Here is a 22,008-nt window from a genome sequence, read left to right on the forward strand (position 1 = left end):
TTCTTTGAGGATGACAGACAAGTGATGACAGGTCTGGAGATGCCACAGGCTTGCCCCAGGGCCTGCTTTGACCCCTTACTTTCACTAGTAGTTCTTGGCCTCTTTAGTCACTTGGCCCAGCTCATCCAGCATTCCTGCCCAAAGTCCAGAGTTCACAAGAGGCAGCTTGATATTTCTGCATAGGCACGTGGACACCTAGGTCAGGGCACCTGGGAAAGCCCCAGAGTGGGCCGTGGTGGAGGTTTCCCATATTTGCATTCCCGGAGCTGGTGGGGCTGCAGGCCCAAAGGGAAAAGAGCAGAAGATGATTACAAATGATGTTGATGCCATGAGCAGGAGAAGCTTTGCCCAAGACTTTCCTATCTTCACTGACCCTCCTCAGCCACAAAATATAGCACTTTGTGCTTTGAATAAATCTGCTGGGATGGCCCATTCTTTAAACATTGTTTTCTTTGAACATGGGCCATGTTTCTTGCGGGCCATGTTGGATTAGCGACTGCTACCGCTAAGTCCCTTCAGTCGTGTCCGACTCTGTGCTACCCCATAGACAGCAGCCCACCAGGCTCCCCCGTCCCTGGGATTCTCCAGGCAAGAACACTGGAGTGGGTTGCCATTTTCTTCTCCAATGCATGAAAGTGAAAAGTGAAAGTGAAGTCGCTCAGTCGTGTCTGACTCTTTGCAACCCCATGGACTGCAGCCTACCAGGCTCCTCTGTCCATGGGATTCTCCAGGCAAGAGTACTGGAGTGGGGTGCCATAGATTAGCGACTAAGGACATTAAAATTCTGTTGATCCCAAGTGGAGTTTTAAGTTGAAATGATTTGTCTTGAAATAACTCAAGGTTTTTCCTAAGTGCTTTTTGTCCTCTGCAGTTTTCTAACTCATTATAAGTCTAAAACATTCTTTTTCTAAGACTGTTTTTCAAACTTTTTCTTTGTCTCAAGATTCCTTTACACGCTTAAAAATTGTTGAAGACCCTAGAGAGCTTTTTGTGTAGGTTCTATCTACTTTTTTAGGGGTTACAACTGAGAAAGGTTTTATTTATTTTTAAATTAATTTTATAATATTAATAAAACTGTTTTGTGTTAAAGCAAATAATTAAGAAAAGTCACTGTGTTTGCCCCCCAATTTCTGTGTTTGAGAAGAGTGACACGTCTGCGTTTCCACAGACCTCTCAATGCCTGCCTTAATGGCTGACAGCTGGGTTCTCATTCTGTTGTGACATCACAAGTCATACAGCCTCTGGAGAACTCCACCATACACTTGTGAGAGGATTCTAATGAAAAAGAGAACATCTTACTATTATTATGGATAAAAGTTTTGACCCCTAAGGAGTCTTGAAAACCCCCAGACCACATTTTGAGCATCAATACTGTAAGATGACAAGCTTTTCGAGTTTGATGCACAGCTTCATTTAATTCTAAACTTTCTTCCCTTTGAAGCGGGTTCATTGCTGTTTCTCCTCCCTACCCTTCTTCCATCTGAACTCACTTTTCTTTTGCCTGAATAATGAACACTTTTTTTTTTTAATCCGCAGATCTACTGCTGATTATTCCCTCAGTCTTAGTTGGTCCAAAATGTCATTTCGCTTTCTTTATTGAATGCTAATTTCCTCACGCACAGAATTCTAGATTGGCGGTTATATTATGGTAAACTTTCTTGCTGTTCCTCTTTTGTCTGTGTTCCTCAATGGTTTTTTCTAACCCAGCCTCCAATTCAGCGATTCTTCAACTGTCTAATCTGTTGCTATAAATCAATCAAATTTCTTTTTGGCTCTTTTTCAGTCAGTTAAGTGGCTTTCTTTTTTTTTTACAATTTCCAGTTCTCTGCTTAATTTTTCAGCCTTGTGTTTCTTTGTGCATACTAATCGTGGGTCTTTTTAAAACCTACGTTTTAAAACTCCAGTGTCTGGAGTCCCTGTGGAAATCTTTATTTATATTGTCTATTGTGTAGAATTACTATGCACGGAATTGATGCATAAAAACATGCAGACCAAGAATGTTGATAACAAAGAGAAATGGCAAGAAACCCAGAGGTGGGAGACTCGGCTTCTCGGCCATTAACACAGCAAGCAGAGACTCCCGTTATCAGGTAGACCAACTCGTCCTCTTTGTCCAAGACCTTCCCTGTTGCAACACAGGAAGTCCTACTCCCGGGCAAATCCGGACTGTTGGTCACCTTATTATGACACAAAACCCGGCCACTCCCCCCCGCCGCTCGTGCTGTCGGCCTCCATCTGGTCGAACCGCTGGGGGCGCTGTGGTGCGCTGTGGTGCGCAGGCGCGGTCAGGTAGGCACTCTGGCCAGGGGCACCGTCGCTCCTTCCACCTTCCCGGCAGGCCCCGCGCGGCGCCTGCGCGCGGAGTGACCTTTCCGAGTTGGCGGTTCTGAGTTGGGGCTTCCCGAGCCTCTGGTCCTCGGCCGAGGTGAGTGTGTGGCCGAGTCCTGCGCTTGGCTTAGGGCCACCGGGATGGTGAGGGCTGGACCGCGGGCGGCGGAAACCCGGGGCCCCGTATGGCCCCCACGGCCGCGGGCAGGAGCTTCCCCGGCCCGCCCACAACCGCACCTCGACCCCCGCTGACCTTGGGGCCCAACCGCTCCCGCTGCCCACGCGCGTTTTCCCCCGCGGGTCCCCCACTGTAAAGGGAGGTCGTCTCGGGGTTCGCTGTGCTTGGCGAGTAACGCCGAGGCCGCTCCACGCCTTTTCCTTCGGCCATGAAAGTCAGCCACCTCCTCCGAGGTTACGGGGCTAGTAAGTGATGGAGTCAGGATCCAAGCTGAGCACTTCGGCGCCACGTCTAGTGGCCTCTCGCCTTACCCCTCAGGTTTCCTCGCTGCTTACTGTTCCCGGAGCTACCCTGTACGTATGACAAGGCCATGGGAGGGGCGAGGCGGGGACCAGAAGGGGATCCGAGGTGGTGACTGCAGTTGCACGGACATTGAGCCTGTGAAGCCTGGTCCGGGCTCAACGGGTCAGACGTTTCCGGTCTTCAGTGTAGGTTCAGGTGACGGTTTGCTTAACGTGGCGCCAGAAACTGCAGACTGAGCCGGGCACAGTGGACTCCCATCTGGCCTTTGACTAGGATGGGCCTTTGAAGGAAAGGGCGTTAATAAAACCCACGCAGAGCTGGGAAACGTGGCTGGACAGAGTGGACTCAGGCAGAAGAAGTAGGGGGCCTCCGGGGCACTCACTTGTCCGACCGAGCGTGGAACCCTTGAGCCAAAGGCAGGTGGGAGGTGAGCGTTTGCAGCGTACCTGCCCTGTAGCAGTCTCGGATCGTTTTAGGTGAGGAGAGAACGCCAGGGGCCTGGGCCTTGAACAAAAGATCCAGAAAACAGGTTATTTTGGTCTGTTCTTAGGGCCTTTGACCTTCCTGGTTTGCTTTGCTCTTTCCTTCTAGGTCTTCATCTGGCCTTGCTCCAAGGCCTCTAATGGGCCTGGGCCTTGCCCTCATCTTCTTAAGCTTAAGTCCTCTGTAGAACCCCAGGAGCTTAGTACGATTGCAGCCAGCTAGCCTTTTGCAGAGGTTCCTTCTGAGCTTGTTGTGATCATTTACTGAGTTTTTATTCCTCACCAGGCAGTAGGCCGGGCTTCCCTGGTGGGCTCAAACGGCGAAGAATGCTCCTGCAACGCTGGATACCTGGGTTCAATCCCTGGGTGGGGAAGATCCCCTGGAGGAGGGCATGGCAACCCACTCCAGTATTATTGCCTGGAAAATCCCCATGGACAGAGGAGCCTGGCAGGCTACGGTCCATGGGGTCGCAAAGAGTCGAACATGACTGAGCAACTGCACAGGCAGGCCAGGGTCCTTTATGTTTCCTCCTGAAATTCCATTGAGAGCCCAGCAGGGCAGGTAGACCTGTCTGTGCTTCACAGAAAGGGAAACCTCTGAAGTGACATCTTTCAGACTTGGCCAAGGTGGAGGGCAAAGCAGGCAGAACTCATGTAGGAACCCAAGGTTCACAGGCTTCCAACCCCCTGGTCTTCCTTCCCAGTCAGTGCTGGGTGCAGGGAGGAGGGGAGCACGCTCAGCGCCTCTGAGCTCTTCCCCTCTGGGGCCCCAGAGGCGCCTCTGCGCCCTGTGGCACGCTCTCAGTGCCTCTCGAGGTGGCGCCGTTGGCCTCCTGGAGCCGTGTGTCCTGAGGGAGCGTCCCAGTACTGCCTGGGGACAGGGCGTGTGAGGGCACCGCCGCGTCAGCCCCCAGGCCCAGGCCTCAGCCGGGGTCTGTGCTCTCCTGGGAAGAGCTGGGAGCCAGGCCTCAGAGCAGATCCTCAGTCATGAGCGCAGATCCAGCTGGGTGAGCTCGGGCAGCTTCCTCCTGGGGTGCAGGCGATAAGCGTGTAAAGTGCTTCACACATGTGCTAGGTTTGTGTGACAGTCTTAGGGTGAGAACTGCGTTCTCTGCTGCAGCCCCCAAGGCCGTCCGAGCTCTGGCCGTCCGCTGCCCCAAGTACAGCTGCGACTCCGTGTGTATGAACACTTGCTGTAGCACAGCAAGTACTGTGACACAGAGCAGCACCTCTGTCTTCACGACAGCCCTCAGGGGGCAGGTGGGGGCGGGGGGGCGGTTTATCCCTGCTTTAGAGATGAGGAAACCGGGACAGTTCAAGTTAGCTGCCAAGAGGGACGGTCCAGGTGCGAGCCCCCGCAGCCGCTGTGGCCTTCCCGAGGGCTCTCCCACTCCAGGCACGTCCTGACCGCAGGGTCTCGGCCCATGTGCTGCCTCTGCTGACGACACTGTTCCCCCAGGAGCTCCTGGCTCTTTAGGAGCCCGTGTCTCAGCTCCGGAAACCGTGCCTGCCACCTCTTACATGCACACTTCACATCTGCTGAGTGAATAATGGCCACACGATACAGGTTTCACTCACGGAAAACCAGAGGAAACTGAAGTGAAATTTTGTGTAGCCAAGTAGACATGCGAAAGGAACGGGGTGACCGTCGGTCAGCCTGGGGCTGGGACTGGGGCGGCCTTGCTGACTGAAGCCGGAGCAGTGCTTCCTGGTAAGATGAGAGGTACTTTGATGTCGGTGTTCCTCACGATGGTTCGAGTGGCGATAGTTTAATAGATCACCTTGGATATTGCAAAGCTTATTAAAATGAAAATGAGGGCACCTGATTTTAGAATCTGGTGAATTATAAACATGAGCAAAAGCACCACTTTGAGAACTGCACATAAAGGTGAGCTGTGTCAGTTCAGAATGTGATGGCTTTTCCTAATCAGATCCAGTAATTATTTTATTGATTAAATAAGTTATTACTGCGTCTCCTAGGAAGTGACGGTGTTCTCTCATGCTCTCTGTATTTGTTAAATTCTACTGTTAGTAGACCTCAAGACTGGGATGATGCAGCACTCTGTAGGTCATAACACTGAATTGCATAGTTGAAGTGTGCTAAGAGAATACAACTGAAAGTTCTCTTTAAAAAATAAGAGGTGATGGGTGTGTTACCTAACTGGACGGGGGAAGTCCACCCACAAGGCGCACGTCTGTCGGTCACACTGCGGCGCGCACCATGAGCACCGCATGGCTTATATGTCGGGTGTGTCTCAGCACTGCCGAACTCAAACAGAAGAAGGACTGAGGCTCGCTGGATGAGCGTGAGCCCGAGCCTGGTGTTGCCGTCACAGGGAACTCACCACGCTCTTTTTCAGCATCGAATGCCGACAACTCTTAACACGGTGATGCAAATGTACTAGTTTTAAAGTTTTAGAAGTGTGTGATTTTTGGCATAATTTGGGGACACTGTGGAGGGTAGCCTTCAGAGGCGGGCTGGCAATGGCAGTGCAGGCTGAGCGAGCTCTGGGCCTGGAGGAATGGGAAGTGACGGAGTGCACGGATGGCCAAGGTGGGGGGTATTGCCGGTGTGTGGAGCTTGAAAAGCTGTTGCGAGCGGAGCCCCCGTGTGGATGTTGGAATGGCTTTGGGGAGCAGGCCTGGCATAGAGGCTTGAATAGTTTGAGAAATAGGTTCAAACTTAATAACGGGAAACCTCTTAGCAGTTAGGTTTACTGAAACAGCAGTCATGGTAATACTTAACCACTGTGCTCCTTTTCAGATGCTTCAGAGTCTTATTAAGAAAGTTTGGATCCCCATGAAACCCTACTATACCCAAGCTTACCAGGAGATTTGGGTAGGAACGGGGTTGATGGCCTACATCGTTTATAAAATCAGGAGTGCTGGTAAGTTTCTTTGTTTGATTCATTAGAGATCAGGAAGGAAATCCTTTCAAGAGGAATCACAGTTCATATTGTAAAGAAACTATGGCCCTTAACCAGCAGGGCACACCAGAAACCCTGGTGGTCCTTTATTCAAACATGGGGAGTATAAGAGCTGTGTCAGCAATAAGAGAGATTTGAGCAAGACTTTGGCATCAGGGAATTGTGAATTTCCCTAGGTGTGGCAGTGTTCAGAGTGCATAGGCGACGTCCTTAGTTTTGAGAGATGCAGGTTAAAACACTTAGGGTAGAGTGTCCTGGTAAACAGTATTCTGTGTACCTTTCCCACTGATCTGAATGAACATTTTCATAATAAAGCTTGAGGCAAAGCATCCACTTGGTTCTCAGTAGAGCACAGACGAGGCCCAATTGTGTACGAATAAGAGAGAGGGAAGAAAGGAGAGAACTTTAAACTGCAGGGCTGGAGTTTGGGATGTGGTGGGGAGTGAAGAGGCCTGTTCAGAGAACATCTGTGGTAAAACTTTTTCCACTTTGTGGCTTTGAAGCACTACAGGATTACTATTTTCTGAAAGCTTCACTTAACAGCATTACCTAAGGTATGAACTTTTCAGCCAGATGATGATTTTGACAATAAGTTGGCTAAAGGCATTTTTGCAAAGAATTGGTATGACCAATTTTTCTTTCCATTTATTTTAGATAAAAGAAGTAAAGCCTTGAAAGGTAAGATTTCTGCTTAAAATGGGTGGGGAATGAGAAACACCATCACACCTTTCAGGACGATGCGCCTCCTTATTGAGAATTGCAGCCGACAGCTGCTTCAGTGAGCGGTCAGGCCCAGAGGGGACGTGTCGGAACACAGAGCGCTGGTCTGCTGAGGCAGAGGCGCCGGATGTTCTGCTTCCTATAGACCGAGCTTAAAAACCGTTGCTCAGCCCTGGCTGAGTGTAGCTCCCAGGAGTGCAGTGAGTTGATGAGAGCTGGCTAGGGCTCCAGTGGGGACGCAGGAGCTGCCTGTGCGAGTGTAGCTCCCAGGAGTGCAGTGAGTTGATGAGAGCTGGCTGGGGCTCCAGTGGGGACGCAGGAGCTGCCTGTGCGAGTGTAGCTCCCAGGAGTGCAGTGAGTTGATGAGAGCTGGCTGGGGCTCCAGTGGGGACGCAGGAGCTGCCTGTGCGAGCGGGCTGCCCTGGGAACGCCACTTGGACTCTGGTGCAGACATTTCCTCACTTCACATCCACATGACAGTGAAACTCTAGCCACCTGAGTCCCAGACAAACGCAGGGCTGGCCCGTGAGCTTGGGAGGAGATGTTTCCTGCCCTCGCTCTTTGTGTCCAGGTGGGTTCCACAGACCCTCCACGCACATTGCCGTAGAAATAGCCCTCTCTCTGCCTCCTGGTCTTGCCTCCGGCTTGTCAGTGCGGGCTTGTGTGATGACTGCAGTCTGCTCTTCCCTCCCTCCTAAACTGTCTCTGCGTTGTGCTTCTCTTCGGAAAGCTTCCAGCGCCGCTCCGGCTCATGGTCATCATTAACCAGCTTTCCGCGGACGGGACATCGGCCTGGCTGTGCTCTGGGAACTTGGGACCCCGTGTTGAGATGCCGCTGCCCTCGAGCCTGAATAAACATACCTGTGAGACCCACGTTGTCTGCACCCGAGTCCCTCCCTGCGCCCCTCGCCCGCCCTGTGCCAGCCCCACCCTGAGCAGGTCTGTGCAGCCATCCTCAGTGGCCCTGAGGGGCTGAGGGGTACGCACCCCAGTTAGTGCAGGAGTTGGGGGTCACATCTAGGCATTCACGCTCCCAAGGTCTGTAACTGTTTGCTAAACAGATGATTCTGCTGCTTAGTACTCTGACCTCTCTGAGCCTCCCGTTTCTCATCTGGAAAATGAACAGGGAAGTTCTAACAGGGTTACTGTGGAGCTCAGGAAGAGGAGGTGTGGGAAAGCGTGTGTTACTCAAACTGTAAAAGGCTTTAGAGGTAAGGCAGTGTTAAATCACATACTAGGTGGAATGAGAGATTCTGGGAGAAGATTTTCTTCAGAAGTCACTTATAAGGCAAGATACATAATTTAAAAAAAAATCGATTGATACTTCTTTTAGCTTGACTGATATCAAATGAACGCTGCATAATGTTTTTCTCCATCTAGGACAATTACCAAAACCCCTAGAATTGCGTTCAAAAAGTAGATCCTGAAGCAGTCAGCTCAGGGTGGAAGCGCAGGTGGGGGTGTCTGCCTGTGGAGTAGACGTGGCGGCCCGGTCCCGCGCTGGTCTCTGGCCACCTCCGCTTCTCTGAAGGGCAGTGGCCGTCCCTGAAGGGCAGTGGCCGTGCCTGAAGGGCAGTGACCGTCCCTGCGTTTTTGTTCTCCAGCACTAGTGTCAAGCCAGGCCCATGGATAGTGCCTGAGAAATGGCTGCCACTTCTGAATGGGGTCTCTGAGCCTTGGTGTCTGTTGTAAAATGGGGATAAAACCCACTTTCAGCCTCGCTGGCTCCGACAGGGACCTGGCGTGAAAGTGTCATACAGTCCCAGAGGGCCTTGGTGTTGAAGCTGGGGGCAGGGTTCCGTTCTCTTGTAGGAATAGCATTTTGTCCAATAACTGCGTCCAGAGGATGAGTCAGCTCTGCAGTTCAGAAGCACCTCATTTTAAAATTTGCTCATCTGGGCCGTCTGTTTTGAGACGGCATCCCCTGGAGGGCTGTCAGGAGGGACGAGCGAGCCCAGCATGTCCAGCTTCCTTCGGTGTAAGAAGAAGCCTGAGAACTTGTGTTCCTCACAGGTTCCCAGGACCACACTTTTGCTGATCCATACAAAAAACGTGCCCACCACCAGCGTTCAGCCACACTCCCCACCGTGCTGCCCATCAGCACGTTCAGTCCTGAGAACCGAGCGAGGTGGGGCTGTAGTCCCGTATTACAGAGGAGACTGAGGCTGAGAGAGGGGCAGTGATGTGCCAAGGGTTGGCTAGCCAGGGCTGGGACCAGGACTTGGACTCCGAGAGTCTGAGCTCTGTCCGGAGAAGAAGGCGAGGCCTGGGAACAGGCCCTGATGTCAGCAGAGGCGTTGGTGTGCGGACCCTGAGAGCAGGTCCCCTCTGCTGCGTGCAGGTTCCCGTAGTTACAGTCATGCGGAAATGGTCTGTAAAAGATGCTTACCACTCCTCTAGAACCTGTGCGGAAAATGGGGTGAGGGGCTGTTGGGACTGTGGAAGTGGGCCCTGTGGCTCATGAATGATGCACAGAGGAGGGACCCACCCCTGAAGATAAACCAGCTGGTTTCTTTTTATTTATTTATTGAGTTTGTTACAGTATTGTTTGTGTTACGTTTTGTTTTGAGTTTTTGGTCATGTGGCAGCTGGAATCTTAGCTCCCTGACCAGGAATTGAACCTTCACACCCTGCATTGGAAGGTGCAGTCTTAACTGTTGGACCAGCAGGGAAGTCCCCGCAGGGAGTTCCTGTCCTTGCCTCCTACGTGGAGTTAGGTTGTAGAAAGAAGCACTTTTATTGCTGCTGAGAACCCACTTGCTGTTTGGGCCCGAGGCAGCCTGTAGGGGGAGCTGGTGCTCCCTGCCAGCCCGGCTTCCTGTGGGCGCTGAGCACCAAGCTGGGACGGCCTGGAGCGGTGCTGGGGGCGAGGAGGGGCCCTCCCCCCGGGAGTGTTCAGAGCAGCTCTCAGGAGGTGCTGACCAGAGAGGCTTCTGCAGAAGCAGAGAGGGCCTCGAGCTCAGCTGCGAGCAAGAGCAGCCAGTTTCTTTTTCAGACGGTGCCACAAGGGGGCCCTTTATCCTGAAGTCTACCTGCTGCCCGTCCTCGTCTAGTACTCTGCTCTTCACCCTGAACCGTGGGGGATCCTGAGGCAGGTGGGGGAGAACACAGCTCCAGCATCTGAAGGGCTGCTTTTGAACAATGTGTTTCAGCTTCTGGAAGGAGGCACATGTTTCTTACTTGTCATTGTATATCTCAGGGGTACATGCACCCCAGTTGAGCTGTAAAGCAGCTGTAAGGTGACTGATCATAAATTCCAGATTTATGGGAAGGACACTAACTCACCTCTTTCCACTTGGTATCTCATGTAGGACCAGATGTTTGCATTAGGCATTCAGCGTAAGCAAAAGCTTGTACTTTGAGAAGATAAATAAAATGGACAAACCCTTTAGCTGGACTGGTGAAGAGAAAAAACAGTAACCAGAATGAGGGAGATGCCATCACTATAGATTGTAAGCTGTTGAAAGGATAAGGAGGGCTTCCCTGGTGGTCCATTGGACAGGAGTCCACCTGCCAATGCAGGAGACACGGTCCCACACCTAATCCAGGAAGACCTGTGTGCCACAGGGCAACTGAGCCCTTGCAACGCCACGGCGGAGCCTGTGCTCTAGAGCCCACACGCCGCACCTACTGAAGCCAGCACGGTGAAAAGCCCAAGCATCCCGACAAAAAGTAGCCCCCACTTGGCCACAACTACAGAAACCCCACGCACAGCAATGAAGACCCAGCCTAGCCAATAAATAAATAGGCTAAGGGAATATCACAAAAAGACCAGAAAATTCTACAGGGTGTATGAAGTAGACAAATTCCTTGTGAGATACAAACCACTAAAGCTCACTCGAGAAGAAATGGGAAAACTGAATAACACTATATCTCTTAAAAAAAGTTTAATCTGTAGTTGAAAACTCTAGAAACTCCAGGCTCAGATGGCTTCCCTGGTGAGTCACACCAAATTTTGAAGAATAATGTAATAACCAATTGTACACAAATTCTTCCTTAATAGAACAGGGAAACACTGCCCAACTCATTCTGTGAGATCAGCACCAGCTGCTCTCAAGTAATGAAAAGGAGAGTGACATTAAAAATTATAGACCAGTATTCCTTCTTGAATATAGATGCCAAAGCCTTCAACAAAATTTTAGCAAATTAAATCCCATCAAAAGTAAAAAGAATAATCATGACCAGTGTTTAAAAAAGGTTTAAGATTCAAAACTAAATGGGACGTAGGAATTCCCAGGTAGCTCAGCTGGTAAAAAATCTACCTGCAATGCAGGAGACCCCGATCTGATTCCTAGATTGGGAAGTTCCGAGAAACCTTGACTAGGATTAGGCTTAAGGTTATGTGATCAGATCCCCCAAGAGAAGAATCTGGCAAACAGCAGAGAACCTACTGATCTTAAGAACAAAGACAGCACGGCCCTCAGCTGACTGCTAGTCTGTCTCCAGCATGGTTTTCTCCAGGGAGTAGGAATCACTGGCATGCTCTTTAATAGGCGTGCTGACCTATTTATTTTAATACATGTTACAATGCCCAAACTAAAGTAGTAGTGGGGGAGGGATGGCATGGGAGGTTGAGGTTTGCAGATGTGTTAAGAATGCATATGGAAATTAGCATTGTAAATCAGCTATACATCAGTTGAAATCGCAGTTGTTTCTTAGGGCGGTATGCTGTTACGTGTAGCAGAAATAAGGTGTTCTTTGCTTAACTAAGGAAAAACATAGCTCGTCATGTTACAATAACAAGGAAAAACTACAGTCATCTCAAGAGATGACAAAAGAGACAAAACTAAGCATCCATCCATGTAAAGTTTCTCATCTAAGCAAGGATAGAAAGTGACGTCCACAATGTAAGTGTGCCTGTAAAAAACTTCCAGCGAAGGTCATCCTCAGTGGTAAGACTGACTGCTTTCCCTTTACGATTGGGAAGATGGGGTGATCTGCTCTCATCACTCCTATTCAGTGTTGGGCTGGAAGTACAGGCCATTCCAGCAGAGCAAGATAAAGACGTGAAAAATGCATGGAGAATGGGATGCAGTAAAACTGCACAGACAGCATGATCGTACGGAGAAAACCTTAAGTCATCTTCCATAAAGCCGCCAGCCCTATGAAATAGTGTTTAGCAAGTCTGCAGGATCAAATGTCAAAATAAAAAATCAGTTGTATTTCTCTGACAAACCTAGACAGCATATTAAAAAGCAGAGACATCACTTTGCCGACAAAGGTCCACCTGGTGAAAGCTACGATTTTCCCAGCAGTCACGCACTGCTAGGAGGCTCCCCGAAGCCCCAGCCGCTGCCCCGCCCCGGTGAGTGACGCGCCAGGTCTGGGGCGGGGCCTGGGGACCTGCATTTCCCTCCAGTTCCCAGGCGCTGCCGCCACTGCGGGAGCCCCAGGACGCCATCCTGAGAGCTGCCGCTGTGACCGAAGCCATTGCGGAGAGGACTCGTTTGCGGTCACTCCAAAGCTGCTCGCCTTCGGAAGGACCCGCAGCCCCGTCCAGTGCGAGTGCGCCGTCTCGCCTAGATGACGGGCTCCACGGTGCGGAGCTCGAGGGCAGGGGTCTGCAGGGGGAGGGCAGGGCCCCCCTTCCTTCCTGAAGGTGGGTGGGGGCCTCGAGGCAGTGCCGGGGGCTCAGGGCACCGCCGGCCTGTGGCAACGGAGTCTTTAGGCATGGAGGCACAGCGACGGAGGACCCCACCCCCACGGCCAGTGGCGCCTCGGCACGCGGGGTGGACTTCGGAGCCGCTGCGGCTGCCCGGGGGGCAGCACCGGAGGCCTCGGTGCTGGTTTCACTGGAAAAGCCACTAGGTTTCGAGGCCACTGGGTTTCTGCGCTTTTCAAAAGGCAGAACGGCCGCACTTTGATGGCAGTGTCTGCTCTGAGTCCGGCATTGTTCACAGCAGGCAGACGTCGCCGGAGGCCAAGCCGCTCCTCTCTGCGCCCGAGGTCCCGGCGGGAGCCCCTCTGCGGGCCTCCACCAGGCTCCTGGACGCTTGAGGACGCTGGCAGGTCGTCATGATATCCCCAATTCACGAGCTGGGCTGTCAGATCACTTGAAGGAAGGTATTGTGAAGGTCGGGGAGAGCGTGGTGGCCAGGCCGAGGTCCCTGTGTGCGGGGCCTTGTCCTTGGCACCCCTGAGATTCCTGTCACATTCTCCCGAAAGGTGTCAGGAGGCTCAGGCCAGCTTGTCAGAGGCCGACCCTGGGTAGGGATGCAGGTGCAGCTGGCTTCTTGAGGAAATGTCCCAGGAGAGCCCGGGAGGTGGAAAGGAGCAGGCCTGGCATACAGTCTGGAGGAGGAAGAAGCCAACCCTCCGCCATGGCGGAGTGGCCACTCTGGGGGTCATGCAGGCCTGGCACTCCTGGCCCTCCTGGGACCGGCCCCCAGAAGCAGCGTTGTGTGGGCTGCCCTGGGGTAGAGCGGCAAAGCCGGGAGGGCACTCAGGGCCGTGAGCGGACAGGGATCTGCAACAGGAGTGACAGGCTCCACCTCATCTGGGCCTCCCCAGACCCTTCCAGCCAGGAAGGGAAATGTCCTTGCAGTTATTCTTCCAAGAAATTCCTGTCATCTACCAACAAAGATGTGTAATGATTTAAAGAGTGTAGTGGTAATGGAAAAGAATCTGAAAAAGAATATGTCTGTATATGTACGACTGAATCACTGTCTATATTCTTGAAACCAACCCAACAATGTAAGTTAATTATACTTCAATTTAAAAAAATAAAAGAGCTTGGTGACACTAGAAGGGTGTATGCAAAAGAGCTTAGTGAGGCCAACACTCACCATGAAGAAAAGAGAGAAGACCCAAGTAAACAAAACAAGAAATGAAAGAGGAGGAATCACATCTGATACCAAAGAAAGACACAAAAAGTAATACTGTGAGCTGAACCCAACACCACATAAAAGACACACCACGGCCAAGCTGAACACACTCAAAAAGTAATACTGTGAGCTGAACCCAGCATCACATAAAAGACACACCACGGCCAAGCTGAACACACTCAAAAAGTAATACTGTGAGCTGAACCCAGCACCACATAAAAGACACACCACGGCCAAGCTGAACACACTCAAAAAGTAATACTGTGAGCTGAACCCAACACCACATAAAAGACACACCACGGCCAAGCTGAACACACTCAAAAAGTAATACTGTGAGCTGAACCCAGCATCACATAAAAGACACACCACGGCCAAGCTGAACACACTCAAAAAGTAATACTGTGAGCTGAACCCAGCACCACATAAAAGACACACCACGGCCAAGCTGAACACACTCAAAAAGTAATACTGTGAGCTGAACCCAACACCACATAAAAGACACACCACGGCCAAGCTGAACACACTCAAAAAGTAATACTGTGAGCTGAACCCAGCACCACATAAAAGACACACCACGGCCAAGCTGATCGCATCCCAGGGTGACAAGGATAACTCCGCATACCCAAATCGATCAATGTGATGTATCACCTCACAAAAAAGAAGAGAAAACCACATTATTGTTACTACAAACGAAGCTGGTGGAGGTGACGGAATTCCAGCTGAACCATTTCAAATCCTGTAAGATGATGCTGTTAGACTGGTGCACTCAATATGCCAGCAAATTTGGAAAACTCAACAGTGGCCATAGGACTGGAAAAGCTTCATTCCAATCCCAAAGAAGGGTAATGCCAAAGAATGTTCAAACTACCATACAATTCTGCTCATTTCACATGCTAGTAAGGTAATGCTCAAAACCCTTCAAGCTTGGCTTCAGTAGTGCTTCCAAGGACTTCCAGAACTCCAGATAGACAAGCTGGGTTTAGAAAAGGCCGAGGAACCAGAGATCAAATTGTCAGCATCCACTGGATCGTACAGAAAGCAAGGGAATTCCAGAAAAGCATCAGCTTCATTGACTACAGTAAAGCCTTTGACTGTGTGGATCATAACAAACTGTGGAAAATTCTGAAAGAGATGGGAATACCAGACCATCTTACCTGCCTCCTGAGAAACCTGTATGCTGATCAAGAAGCAGCAGTTAGAACCAGACATGGAACAAGAGTCTGGTTCAAAATTGGGAAACGAGTATGTCAAGGGCTGTATATTGTCACCCTGTTTATTTAACTTCTATGCAGAGTACATCATGCAAAATGCTGGTCTGGATGACTTACGAACTGTAATCAAGATGGCTGGGAGAAATATCAACAATCTCAGATATGCAGATGATACCACTTTAATGGCAAAAAATGAGGAACTAAAAAGCCTCTTGATGAGGGTGAAAGAGGAGAGGGAAAAAGCTGGCTTAAAACTTAACATTCAAAAAATTAAGATCATGGCATCTGGTCCCATCACTTCATGGCAAATGGCTGGGCAAACAGTGGAAACAGTGACAGATTTTATTTTCTCAGGCTCCAGAATCACTGCGGATGATGACTGCAGTCATGAAATTAAAAGACACTTGCTCCTTGGAAGGAAAGCTGTGACAAACATGGGCAGTGTATTAAAAAGCAGAGACATCACTGCTGACAGAGGTCCGTCTAGTCAAAGCTGTGGCTTTTCCAGTGGGCACATACAGATGTGAGAGTTGGACCATAAAGGCTGAACACCAAAAATTTATGCTTTCCAGTTGTGGTGCTGGAGAAGACTCCTGAGAGTCCTTGGACAGCAAGGAGATCAAGCCAGTCAATCCTAAAGGAAATCAACCCTGAATATTCACTGGAAGGACTGATGCTGAAGCTGAAGCTCCAATACTTTGGCCACCTGATTCGAAGAGCTGACTCATTGGAAAAGACCCTGATGCTGGGAAAGACCGAAGGTAAGAGGAGAAGGGGATGACAGAGGATGAGATGGTTGGATGGCATCACTGAAACACTGGACATGAATTTGAGCGAGCTCTGGGAGTTGGTGATGGACATGGAAGCCTGGCATGCTGTAGTCCATGGGGTCACAGAGTCAGATATGACTCAGCAACTGAACAACAGAGCAAGAAATAAGTGGAAATGAAGCATTTTTAAATGCCATTTATATTGTTCTGGGGAAAGGCCATATGTGTGGGTGCATTTGATAAGAGATGTGCAAGACCTGGAAAGTGAGAACTATGAAACATCACTGAGAGAAATGAAGACAAATAAATGAGGAGATGTAGTCATGGATAGGGCTTCCCTGGCTTCCCAGATTGTTTCAGACAGTAAAGAATCTTCCTGTAATTGGGAAGACCCAAGTTCAGTCCCTGGGTCAGGAAGATCCCATGGAGTAGGGAATGGCAACCCACTCCAGTATTCTTGCCTGGGGAATCCCATGGACAGAGAAGCCTGGTGAAAGGTTGTTGTTGAATCACGCGAATACACCAGGATTCTTGGCCCCCGGAGGAGAAGAATTCAATCCAGGGCCAGAGACAAGGCTTGATCGCTCAGAGCTTTTGTGTAATAAAGTTTTATTAAAGTATAAAAGAGATAGAGAAAGCTTCTGACATAGGCATCAGAAGGGGGCAGGAAGAGTACCCGCTTGCTAGTGTTAACAATGAAGTTATATAATCCAAAGACTATCTGGAGGTTGTAAAGACCTCATCAGACCTACTCCTATAATTTACATTTTAAGATAACACTGTCCTCAGGCAGGATACATCCTTGTAAAGACCAGGTCTACTCCCATAATTAACGTTTTAAGGTAACAGAAGGTTGAATCCAAAGACTGTCCTTAGGCAGGATACATTATTGTTATATAATCCTAAGGAATGTGGAGAAAGAAAAAAGTTTGTCCTTTCTTCCTCCTTGAGAATTCCAGACCCCTCTCTCCTTGGGGACCCCTAGACTCCCTATCAACCTGCCTAGGAAATGACTCTCACTGGTAGGCTACAATCCATGGGGTCACAAAGAGTCGGACACGACAGAAGCAACTAACACTTTCACACACTCATAGATAAGAAGACAGTCTTGTTAAGATGTCAAGCATCTTCAAAGTGACCTATAAATTCAAGACAATTTCAATCAAATCCCCAGGAGGCTTTTTTAGAAATTTCCAAGCAGATCCTAAAATGTATATATACATGATTGTTCATAATAATTTCCTTAATAATAACCAAAACTTGGGAGGAGGGGAGATCAAATGTCCATCAGCAAATGAGTGATAAATTGGAATATCCATACAAGGGATGATTCCTCAGCAATGAAATCCATTATCAATACACACAACATGGGTCCGTCTCTGGACCACTATGCTGAGTGACCAAAAAACTAGGAAAGAAGACATGTGGTGTGATTCCACTTACAATCCGTTCCAGAAAACATGCATGAATGTGCAGCAACATGAAGGAGAGCAGAGGTTGCCTGCGGTGGGAGGGTGGAGCACGAAGGGCCGGAGGAGACTGGAGCTGACGGAGGAGTTCATTTCCTTGATTATAGTGATGGTTTGACGAGTATATACGTATGTCAAAACTCATAAATTGTACATTTTAAACATGAAGTTTATTGTACATCAATTATATCTCAATAAAGCTGTTACGGGCTTCCCAGGTGGCACAGTGGTAAAGATTCTGCCTGCCAGTGCAGGAGACGCAGGAGACTTGGGTTCAATGCCTGAGGTGAGAAGAACCCCTGCAGGAGGAAATGGTAACCCACTCCAGTATTCTTGCCTGGAAAATTCCATGGACAGGGGAGCCTGTCGGGCTATAGTGCATAGGGCCACAAAGAGTCCGACACGACTGAGCGCGCGTGCAAAGCTGTAAGAACGATTTTAAAATTTCTAGTCAGACCCCTTCAAAAAATAAAGATGTGGTTCAGTGAATGAACCAAAGAGGCTGGCATGCCAAATCCCATGAGTTCAGCCTCCATTCAGCTTCACTTGGGCAAAGCGTGTCCCAGCAGATGGAGATGATGTGGGTTTTTCAGATGCAAAAGTAATATTAAAATACCTGAGGGGTCCTGAAATTTAAGTATACATGTGCATTTAGAAGTGCACATTCACAAAATAAATAAGGGGGTGATTGTATGTAATCCTTACCCAGTGATGCAGACTTAAGACGTGTGAACTTGCAAACGGTGAAAGCTGGCAAAGCTGAGAAGTAAATGAGCTATCAATAAACCTAAAACATTTTATCAGTTTTTCATGACTAAAACTTCCTTTCTGTTCATTTCAGTGGATAGGTTTCACTATAGTCACAGGTTGAATTCAAAACAATTCACTTAGGGTTGATTTGGAAGCAAAATGTACTCAGAATAAACACAGCAAAGTCTATAGTCACATATGTAAGGGGGCTCCTATCACCATAGCGCTCAGGGGTCCGGTGGGGAAGCAGCCCTGGGAATTGCGCCCTCTGTTGGAGAGACAGTGACAGTGCCCACGATCCAGTTCAAGACCGAGTCCTCCAAGGGAAAAGCTCTTCGGAGTTTAACCCAGGGTGTCCCAGCTGCGTGAGACCTAGAGGCCCTTCCTCCCGCAGCACGGGTAGGCATCGCCAGGTGTCCTGCCTAAATCTCTTCTCCGAGAGGTTTTGGCCCTGCAATCTTTTTTATTTTTTTTTAAGTTTTATTGAAGTATAGCTGATTTAAAGTGTTACTAATTTCTGCTGTACAGCAAAGTGCCTGTTATGTATGCATTCTTTTTCGTATTTTCTTCCACTGTGGTTTTATCACGGGATGCTGAACACTGCTCCCTGTGCTCTGCAGGAGGCCCTGTTGCTTTATCCATTTTCTGTGGGATAGTTTGCACCTGCTAATCCCAACCTCCCCCTCCTTTCCCCCCTCCCCCACCACCACAAACACAAGACTGTTCTGTGTCTGTGAGCCTGTTCCTGTTTCATACGTAAGTTCGTCTGTGTCATATTGTAAATTCCAGTATAGGTGATGTCATATGGTACTTGTCTTTCTCTTTGTGACTTAGCTTAGTATGATGATCTCTAGGTCCATCCATGGGTGATTTTTTTTAATATTTATTTGGCTGCACCAGGTCTTAGCTGTGGCTCATAGATCTTTAATTTGTGGCATTCGAACCGGTAGTTGCAGCGTGTGGGATCTAGTTCCCTGACCAGGGGTTGAACCCGGGCCTCCTACTCTAGGAGCACAGAGTTTTAGCCACTGCACCACCAGGGAAGTCCCCATAGACTCTGATGATGGCCATTCTGACTGATGCGAGGTTGGCACCGCATTGCAGTTTTTGTGTGCATTTCTCTAATAATTACCAATGATGAGTATCTTTTCATTGCCTATTGGCCATCTTGATGTCTTCTCTGGAGAAATGTCTATTTCCGTCTTCCATCCATTTTTCATTCTGTTGTTTGTTTTTGTTTGTTATTGAATTACAGGAGCTGTTTGTATATTTTGGAAATTAGGCCCTCGTCAGTTGCATCATTTGCAAATATTTTCTCCCAGCCCGTAGGTTGTCTCTCTGCTTCATTTATGGTTTCCTTCGCTATGTAAAAGCTTGTAAGTTTGATTAGGTCCCATTTATTTCTTCTTGCTTTTATTTCTGTTGCCTTGGGAGACTGACCTAAGAAATATTGCTATGATTTATGTCACAGAATGTTTTGCATATGTTCTCTTCTTTATGGTGTCTTAGATCTAAGTCTTTACTATTTTGAGTTTATTTTTCTGTATGGTGTGAGAGAATGTTCTAACTTCTTGGATTATATGCAACTGTCCAACTTTCACAGCACCACTTGCTGAAGAGACTCTTTTCCACATTGTGTATTCCTGCCTCCTTTATCAAAGATTAACTGACCGTAGTGAGTGGATTTACTTCTGAGCTGTCTGTTCTGTCCCACTGATCTGTACGTCTGGTTTTGTGCCAGTACCATGCTGTTTGGCCTCCCCAGGTGGCTCAGGGGTAAAGAATCTGCCTGCCAATGCAGGAGATGTAGGTTCAATCCCTGGGTCGGGAAGGTCCCCTGGAGAAGGAAGGCAACTCCAGTGTTCTTGCCTAGGAAATCCCATGGACAGAGGAGGCTACAGCCCATGGGGTCGCAAAAGAGTCAGACACGACTTAGCAACTGAACAGCAGCCGTGCGGCTTTGGTTGCTGCAGCACGAAGTCTTGTCTGACGTCTGAGGAGGCTGCGCCTCCGGCTTTGCTCCTCTTCCTGGGGCAGCTCTGGTGGTTCTGGGGCTTTTGTGTTGTTTTTGTTGTTCAGTCACTAAGTCATATTTGACTCTTTGCAGCTCCACAGACTGCAACGTGCCAGGCTTCCCTGTCTTAGGAGATTCTCATCACAGTCAGAATTTTCAAGGCCTTGAAAGAGCCCACCTCTGAAGGAAGCCTGGAGCAGAGGCTGTGGCAGGGCCATCAGCCACCTGCAGTTCTGCCCAGGCAGTGAGTCACAGCGGGCACACTAGGTTTTCCTAATGCGGGGCCCCTCCACTCAGCACCCAGATGTCCCAGGGGAGCAGCTGCAGGTCCGAGCACTTGTCCCCCTTCCCTCCCCTGCCCCCCATTCCTGGCCAAGGCCGGGAGCCCCACCACCCACCCGCAGTGCAGGGGCCACAGTCAGTCTTGTGGCCCTAGACTCCATTTCTGGTGGCCTTGGGCCCAGTGTCGTCCGCACTCCAGCCCCCAGTGCGTCCAGGCAGTAGGCTGGGCTGTCGTCTGCCTCCCAGCCCTGATTTGAGCATGAAGCTGGGCGTCAGAGGTCCTGCCTGGTTCCGTTTCCTCTGGGAGACCAACTATCTTCCAGTCCCCGGTTTGTGGTCAAATATGCATATAACAAAGATGGAGCTAGTGTCCCTACTGACCAGAGCCTCCCGAGGTCCCTCCCGCCCACGCAGTCTCTGTGCTTGCCAGAACTCTCTCACAGGTGGGCCACACCCAACACCCAACACTGACCACCAGGCGCCAGCATCGCAGCAGGGAGACCTGACCTGTGTTTCCCTGGAGGTGGGCATTGGACCCACACTGGACCGGCCCAGAACTGCCCTCCCGTGTGGGGCCAGCCCGGCTCCACCCCTGCGCCTCCTGTAAACCCAGACAGGCCGGAAGGAGAGCAGGGCTAGGGTCCACAGATGTCCATCCCAAATGCTCTCACTGGGCCTGTCCACTCATGTCAGCCGAGGAGGGACAGGGTGTCCCTGGAAACCCCAGGAAAGCACGGGGGGGCCCAGGGCCTCCTGGAACCAGAACTGGCTCTGGGAGCTGGAAACTCTCCGCATCCCCCCAGGCCTCACAGCACGTCTTCCCCCTGGTGCCTGAGCTGCCCACTCCTCTCCTCTCGGCCTGAGGACACAGCCATGGTGCCACGAGGGGCCCATGTGACGCTTTTCCTGCATTGCCCTCCTCTGCGGGGCATCTCCCTCTCTTCCTGGTCCAGATACCTGCGGGGGACATCCGACTGGCCCAGCCCATCTTTCCGTACCAGGCCGCCAGGCACAGCCAGCCTGCACGTGACCTGCCTTCACATCGGGTGTCAAGCAGAGACTGGAAGTGGCTTTCCTTCACGACAGCTCTGGCCATCACCTCTCACTCCATCACTGAGGAGGCTTTGAAAATTTTGACTTGTAAATCCCCCAGTGGATGTGTCAAATATGTCAACAGGCCTGTGACCTGGAAGTGCATGTTTGGGGGCGGCCGCTGTGGCTGTGGGCTGGGCGCTGGCGCCAGGAGCCAGCCTGGGCGTCTGCAGTGCCCCCTTCTCCGGCCAGGAGCCCAGGTCAGCTCACATTCACTCCCAGTGGGAAATGAACAGACAGGTTTCTCACCTCCCAGAGGAAAAAAAGTTTGCTAAGCCTCTGGTTTCACTGCCCAGATAGTGAGGACTCCCTGCTCACTTCTGCTCTCCTTCAGGGAAGGCTGAGGGTGGCCCACACAGGACCAGGGTTCTGGGGGAACTTGAGGCCCCGGGGACAGCCATGGCCAGCTCCTCTGACTACCACAGGGAGCGGTTAATAACCACCTGGGCTGGCGGAGGGCTACCTTTCTTCCAGGAAATTAGTTCAGGAGAGCTTGGTGGCCTGGATCAAGTCTCCTGTTACAGAGTAACTTACACCCCATATTACCTTCAAGTCCCAGGAGTAAATATCCAGGGGAAGTGTTTACTTTAACAGGGAACAAAGCATCCTTTGTGGGCCAGCTCCGCCAGCGCCCGGACCTCCTTAGATAGGAGCTGGC

General features: G+C 50.2%; 1 protein-coding gene across 2 annotated transcripts; it reads left to right on the forward strand.

Annotated features, from left to right (window-relative positions):
• The first annotated feature begins 2,350 nt into the window (after positions 1-2,350).
• ATP5MJ (ATP synthase membrane subunit j) lies at positions 2,351-7,811 on the forward strand. 2 transcript variants are annotated; one of them, XM_086362723.1, is made up of 4 exons: positions 2,351-2,859; positions 6,056-6,179; positions 6,873-6,896; positions 7,669-7,811. In XM_086362723.1, the coding sequence occupies exons 2-4, from the start codon at positions 6,056-6,058 to the stop codon at positions 7,701-7,703; spliced, it is 183 nt and encodes a 60-aa protein (XP_086218849.1). In that variant the 5' UTR covers positions 2,351-2,859; the 3' UTR covers positions 7,704-7,811. The 2 variants fall into 2 exon arrangements, with proteins under 2 accessions (XP_086218849.1, XP_086218847.1); XM_086362721.1 differs by having other exon boundaries at positions 2,351-2,425.
• Positions 7,812-22,008: the final 14,197 nt, after the last annotated feature.

This window comes from Bos grunniens, chromosome 21, assembly GCF_055505025.1.
Source record: "Bos grunniens cultivar Pamir isolate PY7600 chromosome 21, Bosgru_T2T1.0, whole genome shotgun sequence".
Classification (NCBI taxonomy): domain Eukaryota; kingdom Metazoa; phylum Chordata; class Mammalia; order Artiodactyla; family Bovidae; genus Bos; species Bos grunniens.